We start from the raw sequence: 14,222 nt of genomic DNA, 5'->3' as shown, positions 1-14,222 counted from the left end.
AAGTTTTGCTACAATACCCAGGATAACCTTTCACTACAAGTGTCTGGTCCCAAATGTCACTAGTGTGGCTGTTGGGAGAACTTGTGTTATGATGACATGTCTCCCTGAATTTCAAAGAATTGTACCATTACTTTTTGTTGTATGTGGTACTGGGGACTGAACCCAGGGGAGCTTTAGCACGGAACCACATCCCCAGCCCTCTTAATTTTTTTAAAAATTTATTTTGAGACAGGATTTCACTGAGTAGCGGAGTCTAGCCTTGAACTTGTGATTCTCTTGCCTCAGCCTCCGGAGTCTCTGGAATATAAAGGCATACACCACCATACCTGGCTTATCATTATTTTTAATGCAATTTCATGTGAAATTGCTTCTCCAAAGCAAGCAGGTTCCATTACAGATCACATGGTCTGTACACTCAAATCTAACAATCCTTTTTAGACTCAAGTATGATGATTTCAAAAAGAAATGCCCAAGTAAAGAAAAAAGTATTATTAATCAATATAATGGTGGGACCTTTGAGAAACTGCATGCTTTTAACTCTTATGGTAAGAATTATGAGAATGGGAAAGAGAGAAATGCATTGTTAGGAAAGGTTTACAATGTCCACTATGTGGGAATACCTCCATAACCAGGTCCTCAATCAAACTAAGTTTACCTAAATTACCCAAGTCATATTAGTAAATCCTGTTGACACAATTTTTGAGATATATCTGGAATATAACTGCTTTTTTTTTTTTGTTTAAACCACTTCCACTGCTGCCTCTCTGGTCTAAGTTGGCTTGGGGAGGGATGCAGGGTGGAGGGGGAGGTTTGTGGCCTGTCTCTTTACTTTCCCCTTTGTTCATTTTGCCCCAGCTATACCTGCTCCTTGCTGTTCCTCTGCTGGGCTACTTGAGTTCGTGTCTTGGCACCTTTGTACTGGCTGTATCCTTACCTAGAACATTCTCGTCTTAGATATCAGCTCAGTCCCTCCCTTGCCTCCTTCAAGTCCTTGCTCAGATGGCATATTGTCCCTATTCTAACACTCCCTGGCCTTGTGGCCCCTCTTTTTATTTCCCTGAGTCCTTTTCATATTCTAGCCTACCCTATAGTTTCCTTATTTGTGCTTATTGATTGTTGTCTTGGGCTGGGAGTGTAGCTCCAGGGTAGAGCCCTTGTTTAGCACATGTGAGGCCCCAGACTTGATCCCCAGCACTGCAAAACCCCAAACAAACAAACAGTGATTATTGTCTGTCTCTTCTGAACTAGAATGTCAGTTCCAGAAGGGCAGTGATTTTTGTCTGCTTTGTTCATTGACTAATTTCCAACTCCTAGGACAGTACCTGCCACACAGCAGGCTGTCAGTAAATATCTTTTAGATGAATGTCTTAAGAAAATACACCAAAATTCAACATTGCTGATTAAGTAAATTGTGAGTATTCCATTTACCTATGCAAAATGTATAGATTCCAGGTACTGAAATATCAAGAATATCAACATTAATATGCACTCTGTGTTGAGTCTCCCTGCTGACTTAAAAAAAAAAGGTGTTTCTTATTAATTTGCAGTTTGAGAATGACTTCTTTTTCCTTCCTCAGCAGGATTCTGGGTGCTTCCTAAAAATTATTTGGCATGTACTTTAGAAATAATAAACTAATCCAATATAATCCAATGCAAACATGAGGTCTTTGCACACACTGTTCCTTCTCTATGAAATGTCCTCTTGTCTCCATGTAACAACCCCATGACTCAAGACCAGGCTCCAACATGACCTCCTCCATGAAATCCCTCTACCTTGTATAATAATTATTTGTTTGCCTGTTTATAAAGATGACCACCAACAAGTTCTTCTGTTTTTGTGTATATCCGCACTACTCCAAACAAAAGATGAAAGCAGTGGAAGAAGAGGGTCAGTGAGGGAGGAGGGGAGAGGAAGCGGAAGTACTAGGAACTGAACTGGAGCACATTATATTCTATGCATGTATGATTAAGTAAAAAAAAAAAAAACAAGTATTATGTACCACTACAATGTACTAATAAAGACATTTTAAAAAGATGACTCTATTTTTCCTCCCCTTGAACCCAGGTTAGCCTTATGATCATTTTGGGGGATTGAACCCAGGGGTGCTCTACCACTAAGCTGCATTCCCAGTCCTTTCTTTCTTTCGTTTTGAGACAGTTGCTCTGGGCCTTGCTAAGTTGCTGAGGCTGGCCTCAAGCTTGCAATCTTCTTGCCTCAGCCTCCATAGTCACTGGGATTACATGTGTGTGCTACTGCATTTGGTACTTGATGACCTTTTTTACGACTGATAGGATTAATTGAATGCAGAGGATGTGACACAGTACAAATTCCAGACCCAGGTTTCAAGAAGCCTAGCAACTTTCCTTTTTGCTCTTTTGGAGCCCCGAGCCACTCTCCTGCTGGAGAAGGGGCCATGTGGAAAGAGTAAGAGAACTCACTGAATGAGAGACAACGAAGAGGGCCTGTCTAGCTCCCCGTTGTTCTAGTCTGCTCAGCTGAGATGCCAGAAAACTGAGGGAAGTCTGTGTGGAAACTAGCCACGCTGCCTTAGCCAATGGGTAACAGAACTAAGCTGTCCCCACCGAACTCTGCCCAAACTGCAGAACCATGAGTGGATAATGACAGTTGTTGTTTCAAGTCACTAAATTTTGGTATGTGTTGATCTACAGTAGTTGATGAAAGATACACTACCTTATCTCCTTCCCGAGACCATAATCCTTTTAGGTCTCCAAGCACAATATTCTGTATGAAGTAGGTGCTCAAATATTTGTTGAATAAATAAGTCAGAATATAAATTAGAAGGAGAAGTCAAATATAACTACTTTTGGATTTTATTTGGTTTGGAGTTGTCATTATAGTAAATATCATGGCTAATCAAAAGCTGACTATGTTATTGAAAGTATTCCAGTGGAGTGCATTGTCAATCATGATTTATTACATCTTGCTGATACAATTATCTTTGCATGAATTTAACAGAATTCATGCAAAACGAAATTGCCTCTTGAGTGAAACAGTTCTAACCCAATGCTATTACATCATTTTTTGGAATATATTTTATAATATACATAGATATATTTTACTTTATATGTACCTTCTCATACTCATTAAATGCAAAAGAATCACACAGCATGCTATTAAATTTGATAACTCCCCTCCCTCTTTACCTTCCCATACTCCTTACTCTGTGGATAACTGACAAATTTGTTTTTATAAAAGTGGTAGGCAACCATTGGTTTGTTCAGTATTGCATTCTTACAACAGGATCAATTTCCTATCACTATATTTGAAAAGAACAAATAAGATACTATACACTAACTTACACTAATATGTATTTTGTACATTCTCCAATGATTTTCATTTGCTGTTTTAATATTCTATGAGCTGGTTCTGGAATTGCTCATGCTTTACCTCAGTTTTTAACTATAAGAATTTCTGTTAAAATAAACTCTACTTAATTTTTTTTAGCCATTTAAAATACACCGAAGAAGCCAGGCCTTTAGTAGTATGTGTTGAAGGAAGAAGGACCATGTCTCTGGATGCTGGGGGTTAGAGAGAGGCCAGCAACAAAATATCAAGAGTCTGAAAGTAGAGCTGGAGAGACCTAAGAGGCTCCCTGTTGAATCTCAGTCTTGAAGGGGCTGGAGGCCAGGAGAAGGGCTCACTGGTCCTTTCTGGATTGCCTCTATATTTTGGTTGAAAATGTTACAGAGCCAGGAACTGAGAGTTCTCATTAACTTGATACTAGGATGGAATGGGCAGAAAGAATGAATAATGATCATACTTATATTCTAAGGGTACAAACTATATTGCATCTATAATTATGATTTCACACTATGTTTAAAAACTACCTGCAAAGAAAATGCAATGCTGACTGTTTTACATTGCAACATTATGAAAATGTAAGTGTATGGTTAACTTTTACTACATTAACCAAATTCTAATTTTCCCCTCAATTAACTCACTGTAGGATGGAGTTTCATTTTTCCTATTTGTTGGATTTTTCATTTCTTTCTCTCACACAATGGCAAAAGAGGAATAATGAAATGTTAGATTGTATGCAATCTTTAATAAAAAGAAGGAAACTGAAATTATAAGGTGTTCCTATTAAGAATCAGTATAATGACTTTCTCAATATAAAGCAGCTAAATACCTTTTTTATTTGCAAATAAAATTACATGTAAGATGCTCTCTATGAAAGTATTAAAAAATTTCTGATTATCATTTACTATGTCAATTTCTCTTCATAAAATTAAAATTAGTGATAAGAATGACTTACCTTCACATCTCTGTGAATTATGTTATTATCATGACAGTAGCGTAGAGCTTCCAGTATCTGTCTCATGTAATGGCTGTAGAAAACAAAAGAAATTAAAGAAATTTAAAGCTGTAAATTTTTTTTATTTTTAAAACTTAATACACAGAGTCCCTAGTTCATAACTCCCACCTTTATTTTAGCTGCCTATAGACATCTTTATGTGAGCAGACAAGAAAGTGAACTTAATGAAAAAGTTGGCAGACTCATGAATGATGAGCTTAATGAAGAAATAACATGTTCTATATTTTCTAAGCCAGGTCAAGAGAATTTCATAGAGTTCATAAGTAAAATTGCTCTGCAAACTGAAGATTAAAATGTGAAACATGAAAAAACTTCTAAAACTCAATTCTATTTAGTCACACTGGATTGCTATTAAGTAAGCCATGCACAAACTATCTGGAAGATTCTAACCAAAGGGTGGGGCCTTCTGTCTGCCACCACAGTGGACATTCTGCCTTGTTCCCATTTACCTCTGAGGACAAATGAGGGAAGAGCCTCCTATGTGTACAATTTCTCTTTGTAATCTAATCAGGTTTTAGTTGGGGCACTCTTGAACAAAGCAGGGTTAGTTCTAGGCTCATGTCCTGGGAAGTCTCAGCCCTCACATGGGCAGCTGGAGTCTGCTGAAATTCCTCCACTGGGGACAGGTGAAGAACAAAGAAGGAGTTAACATTTCTAAAAAAGTCATTAAAATGTGGAAACAGGGTCAACTAGCAACAGTGTGTGACCAAGAGTACAAATGATCTTCGACTTATGATGGGGTTGAAGCTGTATAAACCCATCTTAAGTTAAAAATACTGTAAATTGAGAATGCATTTAAACTAAGCATGGTAGCATACACCTGTAATCCCAGCAGCTCAGGAGGCTGAGGTAGGAGGATTATGAGTTCAAAGCTAATTTCAGCAATTTAGTGAGACCCTGTCTCAAAATATAAAATAAAAAAGAGCTGGGGATGTGGTTCAGTGGTAAAGTGGCCCTGGGTTCAATCCCTGGATTAAAAAAAAAGCAAAAACCAAAAACAAAAAAATATAAACAAAAAATCCCCCAAATCTTCATTTAATGAAGCATCATGGTCCCTGCTTTACAGAGAAACTCAGCAATATATATGTTTGTGTTCACCTTCCCTAAGGATCAGGAAAGATGGTAATTCCATGCAAGGAAAGAACTGGCCAGCAATCTATTTAAGTGAATTTATTTATTTATTAAATAAGTATAATTATTTAATAAAAAAATAAGTCTATTTAAGTAGGCATTATTAGGGGTGGGGAGTGGTGGAAGAAAAGGAGAGGTGACTCAGTCTACTCTCCTTGTTAACTCTGGGTAAAAAAGACTAATGCTATTTGCCATGCAGAAGACACCTTATCTCTGAAATGTCCTTAACAGAATGTTCCTGGCTAAGATTATCTATGGTAAATAGAACCTGGGATTTTTGAGGCATAGATGGCTTCCTGGAGAATGTCACATAAGCTATCCATCTCTCTTGGGTATAAAACGGAGATGTTTCATAATTGAAATGCTTCTCTGTGTATGTAGAATCCCACAAACCTTGGATAGAGACTTAATCTATTCTGGGCCAGGGTGCATTACTGATGCAGGAAGAAATGATGTGGAGAGCTATCCTTGACAGCCCAGGCCTCTTTCTGCTTCAGCTGAGCCTTTTGATTGCCTGTATCCTTGAAATTATTCAGTAAAGCTTGGTACTTGGTAAAAAGATCTCTCTGATTTGCAAGAGTTTGATTTGATAATCTGATTCCATATGTTAGCTCACTCCACAACTCATCACCCCTGAAAGGACAGAGGTAATCACTAATTGGGCTGTACTAAGTGCTGAGCAGATTTTTATTTGATGCCATGCTTTGCTGCTCCTCTTGAAACTCAGCCAGTTGGGGAAAAACAACATTAGCAATTTCATTACTTGGTGTCTCAGAGTCTTCTTGCAGTTGGTCTCACTAGAATACTGATAAAAGCTGAATTTCCTAACAATGAATCTCAGAAACAGAAGGGAGAAAGGAAGGTTAGGAGTCATCTGGCCAGACACCGTACACAAAAGGAAGAACCATGTGCCCTTGTTACATGGTCATTGATGATCTGCAATAGGGAACATACCTAATAATACTGTCTGGGCCCTCTCCCCTGCTTTTTTTAAAAATTTGTTTTAATTAGTTACATATGACTGTACAATGATCTTGACATATCATACATTTGAATCAGATATGTATATATGTGACTGCATGACCAATGTGATTCTGCAACCTGTACACTCACAAAAATGAGAAATTATACTCTCTTGCTTTTTAAAATAAATTGTATCCAAATCTCTCCCTGAGCAATGTCACTTAGTGGTCTCAATGCTACTCTTTTATGGTCCATTCTGGAAAGTTCCTTTCATAAAATCACCATTTTAACAGCAAATACAAATGGATTTAAAAGTCAACAGGCTTTCATTTTGAAATATAAACATCTGCCCTTTCTATAAATCTCAATATTGGGAGAGACCATAGTATTCTTTCATTGTACGATGTCACCTTTGCATGATATCATCCTGCCCAGTCCAGTGGAAAAGAGAGGCTTGAAGTTAAGGGAAAGCTAAGAAAAGGTAAGAAAAAATGACTGGGGAACAGAGTAAAAGTAATACTGGTTTAATATCAGCTCTATCAACATATATGCCAGATATCCTGGTTACCATGGCTCAAAAAAGAAAAAAAAAATCTTCTTCCATTGAGGAAAAACATTTTAAAAGAATCACAATTCTGAATTTTTGGCTTTCCTTATTTTATGCTATGCTGCCCTTGGAAAATTGCAATATAGACAAGTAGGATTTTGGGGGGTGGGTACTTAACCCAGGGGCACTTTACCACTGGGCCACATCCCCAGGCTTTTTCATTTTTTATTTTGAGGCAGTCTCACTAAAGTCTTCAAGGCCTCACTAAGTTGCTGAGGCTGGCCTCAAACTTGTGATCCTCCTGCTTCATCCTCCTGAATTGCTGGGATTATAGGCATGTGCCATTGCACCTGGCAAAAAGTAGCAAAGGCAAGTTACTTCAACTTACTTAAAAATACACACAAATGCCAGGCACGGTGGTGCACGCCTGTAATTCCAGCGACTCAGAAGGTTGAGGAAAGAGGATCATGAATTCAAAGCCAGCCTCAATAACTTAGCAAGGCCCCAAGGTACTAGTGAGACCCTATCTCTAAATAAAATACAAAAAAGGGCTGGGGATGTGGCTCAGTGGTGGAGTGCCCCTGAGTTCAATCCCTGGTACCAAAAAAAAAAAAAACAAAAACAAAAACAAAACAACAACAACAACCAACCAAACAAACAAAAACACCCAAACATATAAGCATTAATATGCAAAAGACTGATATTTTCATTTTGTCATATAAAGTGATTTACAGCTAGGCCACAAGAAAATCAGGATAGCATTGACTATTTTTGGTATTAGAGAAATTTTTAAAAAATTTTTAGGTACAAGAAAAAATATGAATTTACAATTGTGATAGGAGCCCAACAATAGTAAGCGGGACTTAAAAAGAGCATGACACAAAAGAGGGTATTTAGCTTTGGTTTTAACATGTTATCAGGAATCTAAAGAAATAATTATAGTTAACATATATAAACTTTCATTTGCTGTTTCTCTCTAGCCCCAGTAGTGTAGGAAAGCAGCTTTCCTACAGTGAGCATATTCTTTACTCTGTGCTATAGCCATGGTTGCTCCATCTCTGAGACTGGGGTCCTTGCTCCCTAGACAGGATGATTCAGGGCAATGAATTTGAAGACAGTCAAGTCATGTAGGGTTCAAAGTTGTATTTGGATGGTCTCTAAGTTGTTTCCAGCTATGTCCTTCTATGATGCTATAATTATAAAAGGAATGGTAGGAGGAGGAAGTTGTAATCATTTAATATAACTTTCTCAAATGATAGAAGGTTTTAATAAATCCTAATAGGTTTGTGGGTTTGAACCTTTCAACATATTATGGTTGGTGACTGAGGAGGGATGCTGGGATGTTGTACTCCATGTTTTACTGATTGATTGATTAGTACTGGGGATGGAATCCAGGGACGTTTAATCACTGAGCCACATCTCCAGCCCTTTTTAAATTATATATATATATATATATATATATATATATATATATATATATATTTATTTATTAGACAGGGTCTCACTGAGTTGCTGAAGCTAGCTTTGAACTCATGATCCTCCTTGCCTCAGCCTCCCAGCTACTGAATCACAGGAATGCAATACTGCACCACACCATGTTTTAAGCAGGCAACCCACTGGAGTGTAATTATGATATGATCTAATATATCCAAAGCAGATAGCTGTATTGCTCTAAATATATAAGCTAGTGGCCCAGTGCTTGCTTGGCATCCATGATTTTTCATATTTATTTCTTATCTTGAGTCATTAGGTCTTATAACAACTCCATTTAAGAACAACAGTTGCCATACACTGGCCTGAAGCAAATACATTCAGTAGAAAAATGATTTTTTTTGTTGTTTCTTTTACTGCTTTGTGTTTTTCCTTAGATGAACTGATCAATAGCAATGTGATATCACTAAAGGCAAAAGGAAGAACTAATGAGGTGCATCTGTCAAAGAACAAATATTAAACCAAAGAAACCCAAGTTCATTTCTACACATGGTTCCTGGGCTATCAAATCTCTCCTTGTATAAAAGCATCAGAAATGGGAAAAACAGCAATTCTGGTGTGAAAATGTAAACCCTGTTTTTTTTTTAAATGTTTTTTTTTTTTAGTTGTAGTTGGACACAATACCTTTGTTTTATTTATTTATTTATTTTAATGTGGTGCTGAGGATCGAACCCAGTGCCTCACACGTGCTAGGCAAGTGCTCTAGCACTGAGACACAACCCCAGCCCTAAACCCATGTTTAAATAGACCAATTCATTGTTTGGTAGTTTGCACTTTGAGTTACTATTTGATTCTGTTAATGCATATTGAAAAGCTGTGATCCTTGCAGCAAGGAGCAGCGGTGCACTCACCATCCATTAGAAGAGCAGGTGATTTCTTCATTATTACTTTCCTCTACTTTATTTCTGCAGACTCATTTTATTATTATTTTTGCAGTACTGGGAACGGAACCCAGTGCCTTGTACATGCTAGGCAAGCAAGTACTGTAGCACTCATCTGAGCCACATCCGTGGCCCACCTCTGGGGAGTTAGATACAGATACATACCTGGCTACAGCTTCACTGTATACAAAACCAGCATCAGCTCGCTTTACGATTTCAAAGCACAGATCAGCTCCATCCATACTGTAGAGAAATGTAAAAAGGAATGTAAGAAGGAATATTGTCTAAAAAGGCAACACTGAAAGTGAATACACTGTCATCAAGTTATTTGTTGACTTATTGCTAATGACTGTATGTTATTTAAATCTCCTTTCTTTCAATGAAAAGCGCATAAATTATACAGGATATTATAACCATCTTAACATTGAAAACGTGCAGGAAAAGTAACCTCTAGCAAGAGTAAGGCAATGGGAGTATCCAATATCACGAGGTATGGAAAACTGACTATAAATTTTCTTTTCTCTAGTTTATCATGATAAGAAGTCCCAGAAAGGAGCAATGCTGGAGGCTGTGGACACATTTTGAGTCAAATTCTAAAATTACCGGTTTCTAGTCATGTAATGTAATACTTCAAGAATACAAAGATTTAAAACATTTTATTGTAGTTATCACCACACCAAATGGGAAATTTGAGCTATGTGTCGTGAAAGGAAAAAAAGAATGAGCTGATCTATATTTTTGTTTACACTTCTGTTACCAAAGTTAATTGCTACAAATATATCCTAATACATTGATGTGATGGTGACACAGTGTTACTATCTGCTCTAAAACTTACAATGGTTCTCTTTCTCACAGGATAGGTAAGATCTCTTGTGGTCTTGGCCACACCTGCTTTCTTCTATCTACCCTGTCCGATGGCATTTCAAGAAACCACCCTCTCTATCAAGAATGGTCTTCTTAGCATTCCTTGAATATATCATTTCTTTTTCCTTTTATTTTTTGGACATACACGTTTGCATAAACTGCTCTTCATAATCAATAACTGCCTCGATTCAAATTTCCATTCCAATCCCACTTCTTACGAAGCCCCCTCAATGATCACCAGTTATATTAATGTCTTCCTTTGCTTTCTTCCTTTAACAACCTACGCATAGTCACAACATTTGGCATTTACATAATGTAAATACATATACGCATATATGCACATGTAACTATTGCTAGGTCATTACTTATATTAATGAAATTATTCACATATTAACAGGTACCATTTTCATGCTTTAAGCCTTACAAAATGTTTTCAAATCCAGTGGCTCAGTCTCCAGTATACCTGCTATAGGTATTATACTGAGGAAATAGAAACTTCTAGAAGGGAAAAAAGTCACTAACATACTTATTATGCGGAGCACTTCCTGTCATACCTCCCTTCAACTACCCCATGAGGTCAGAATCATTCTCATTCTCAAATGATCTGTGATTGGACAAAGATACAATAGGGACAGGATTCAAGTCTCTGGTAGCTGTGTCCAGTGCTCTTCTGGTTGACTACAGCTACACCTACTGGGAATACAAAGAACAAACGCACAATCTCAGACCCTATAACACTTCAACAAGAGTGTAAAGTTCTAAACAACAAGTAGGGTTTACACTTTCAACACACCCTTACCCAATACCCACCAGAAGACTGAGCACACAGTAGATATTTAACGAACAGCTGATTATATCATTTGGATCTTGGTGTGGTTTTATATAAATAAAAATACTTCCACATTTATACCAGGTTTCACAATTTTTACCTAGTTTCCATTTCACACCTGATGGACATTTTCCAATGTTAAGTAGGGTTCTCTCCAAAATGTATCTGAGGGCCTAGTCTACTCTGAAGTACTGTATCATCTGTTTCCTACCATCAGAAATCAAGCCTGGGTGAACCTTTGTGAACAACTCTGATTATCTATGTAGTAAAATTCTTAGGAGTGGGAGTTGCTAGGTCTAAAGTATACATACAATAACATTTTCCATATACATACTACCAGAAACATTTTAAAATTAGAAAAAAAATTCATATTCTTTCTAGTGAATGTGGATGTGTCCTTTCCTCTATCTTGTTACCAGTATAATGACTACTCTTTTTCATCTCTGCCAATCAGAGAGGAGAAAAAAAAAGTCATTTGTTATTGCTTTAATTTACAATTCTTTGATTACCACAGAGGCTGAATATTTTTTGTTTCTTTGTACTGTGGGAAAAAAAACTCCTATTTTTAAACCTGGCTGCAGTATAAACTGGCTAGTTGATCTATGAGGACTGAAAAAAAATATCTCATAGTGAAGGAATTGGTTTTGTTTAGGTGTTTTCCTTTCTAATTGTGCATTGTGAAGATAAGCACTGTTCAGCTGAGAAGAAGAGTTGGCTAAAGGAGAGAGCCAAATTGATTGCATAATAAATGTGATAGTCAGTCTTTCATTGTTGTGAACAAAATATCTGATGAGAACTACTAAGAGGAAGAAAAATTTATTTGGGTTAACGGTGTCAGAAGTTCAGTCTATGGTGAGTGAAGTCCATTACTATTGGCTGAAGGTGAGGCTGTGCATCATGGGGGAAGGGCCCAGTGAAGGAATACTGCTCAACTCAAGGTGGGATCAGGAAGTTGAGAGAGACAGAGGGTGGAAGGAGCCACAGGGAATATACATCCTTCCATGGCATGCCCCCAATGACCCACTTCCTCCAGCCACAGCCCACATGAATACAATTACCACTCAGTCCATTCAAACTAGGATGGACTGATTAGATCATAGCTCTCACATTCTAATCATTTCACTTCTGAATATTACTGCAAAAAAAACCAGGAGCTTTGGGGGGACACTTCCTATCAAAACCATAACAATAAAACATAAGAATCTGGGAGCTGTCCTGAGATCTAGAGGAAGACTTTTTGGAGGGACCTAAAGAGGAAAAGAGGAAAGGGAAATGAGGGCAGGCATGTTTGCAAAGTGGTGAGAAGCCAGAGCCTATGGGGTAAATCAGTCAATTAGAAAAAACTGGAAATTATTTACTGCCCTGTGCTATAATTAATAGCACTGATCAATCTATTTTTTCCTTCTGATCATATCTGAAATACTAGTCCTTGAAATTACAATCTCTGCACATGCGCATATATACATGGGGTATTTTTAGGTTTCTCTTCCACTGACCTGTTTATTTTTGGATCCAGAATCATATCATTTTATCTTTTTTTATTTTTTGGTAGTGGAAATTGAACCAGGGGCACTTTACCACTGAGTTACATCCCTAGCTTTTTCATTTTTTATTTTGAGACAGAGTCTCGCTAAGTTGCTGATGCTGGCCTCAAACTTTTGATTCTCCTGCCTCAGCCTCCAAGAAGTTGGGATTACAGGAAGGCACACCTGTCTTATTTTAAATACTGTAATGGCACTTTGTGATATTTGACAAAATACATCTCATTTCATTATTCTTTTTTTCCTATGAATTTTTCTCTCAGATGAAAATTAAAATCATTTTGTTAAATTGTAAATCTTTAAAAATATTTTGACTAAGATGGTATTGCATTCATTTATAAACTAACTTCTAGAAATTAAATTTTAAAGACATTTTCATCCATGAATATGATATGTTTCTCCATTTCTTCTCATATCTCTAAGTTATAGCTTTAAGGTTTTCTTTATATTGGTTCCAAATATTGATTATTAGTTTCTCTCTCTCTCTATATATACATATGTTATATATATTATAATATATATGTGTGTGTGTGTGTGTATATATATATATATATATATATATATATATATATATATATATATATATGATTTTTTGTATGGTGCTGGGGATCCAACCCTCAGGCATGTTAGGTAAGCACTCTACCACTGAGCACATCCAAGCTCCAGCATTATATTTTAGTTGCATTATAAATGGAATCTTTTGGTCATTATGTGCTTTTTCAGTTCAGTGGTTCATAGCCAGAAGTGCCAAACAAAATCAGCTGTGTAAGTTTTTAAATATGCAGGCATGTTCGATGAAGGATTATTCTGAAGTCATTGCTGTGAAAGTCCTTTTATTAAAGCTATCTGATTAGTTATTTATAATATTAATTGATATTAAAGTAAAAAAAGCAATCTGTTATTTTAAATTTCATGATACAGAAATAAAAACTAAAAATACTGTTACTTATGCAAATTTTATTCATCACAGAAATTTAATATGTACATATTCATAGTACAGTCCTGATATAATAACCTTGAACCTTTTAAACAAAATTGATAATTCAATTCTTTGATAAACTTTAATAATGTAATGATTCTTTAAGCAATGATAAAGCTTCTTTCATTTCTTTTTTTTAATTTTTATTGTTGGTAGTTCAAAACATTACACAGTTCTTAATATATCATATTTCGCAGTTTGATTCAAGTGGGTTATGAACTCCCATTTTTACCCCGTATACAGATTGCTGTATCACATCAGTTACACTTCCATTGATTTACATATTGCCATTCTAGTGTCTGATGTATTCTGCTGCCTATCCTATTCTCTACTATCCCCCCTCCCCTCCCCTGGCTTCCTATCTTGGGGTGTTCCTGGGGCTGTCATGAATCTTCAAAAAGCAGGTTCTGAATTTCCCAGCTGTCTTCATTCTAAGGGAGTGAGATGAGAAAAAAAACCCTTCTATGGGAGAGTATGGGGAGTGCCTCTTTATTGTATGCAGAGAGAAATCATGGGAGATTTGCTCAGAATTAAAAAATGGTCGGATTATGAATGAGTTTAGCTTTCCTTCTCTTTCTTCTATCTGAATTTTAAATATTTTATCATGAACATGCTTGTTTATATAATTAAAATATTATCCCAAGGCGAGGCATCAAACA

General features: G+C 36.7%; 1 protein-coding gene across 7 annotated transcripts in view; it reads right to left on the bottom strand.

Annotated features, from left to right (window-relative positions):
- The window catches only part of Cask (calcium/calmodulin dependent serine protein kinase), a 349,943-nt gene that overhangs the window by 176,495 nt on the left and 159,226 nt on the right, over positions 1-14,222 (bottom strand). For all 7 annotated transcript variants that reach the window (XM_026387544.2, XM_026387548.2, XM_026387547.2 and 4 more), the window contains exons 4-5: positions 9,516-9,593; positions 4,278-4,350 (exon numbers count right to left, since the gene is read on the bottom strand). In XM_026387544.2, coding sequence (XP_026243329.1) covers positions 4,278-4,350; positions 9,516-9,593 — 151 coding nt within the window. The remainder of the gene's footprint in view (positions 1-4,277; positions 4,351-9,515; positions 9,594-14,222) is intronic.

Source organism: Urocitellus parryii, chromosome X (genome assembly GCF_045843805.1).
Source record: "Urocitellus parryii isolate mUroPar1 chromosome X, mUroPar1.hap1, whole genome shotgun sequence".
NCBI lineage: Eukaryota > Metazoa > Chordata > Mammalia > Rodentia > Sciuridae > Urocitellus > Urocitellus parryii.
The sequence above is the reverse complement of the archived record's forward strand: the minus strand, read 5'-3'. Positions and strand labels throughout refer to the sequence as shown.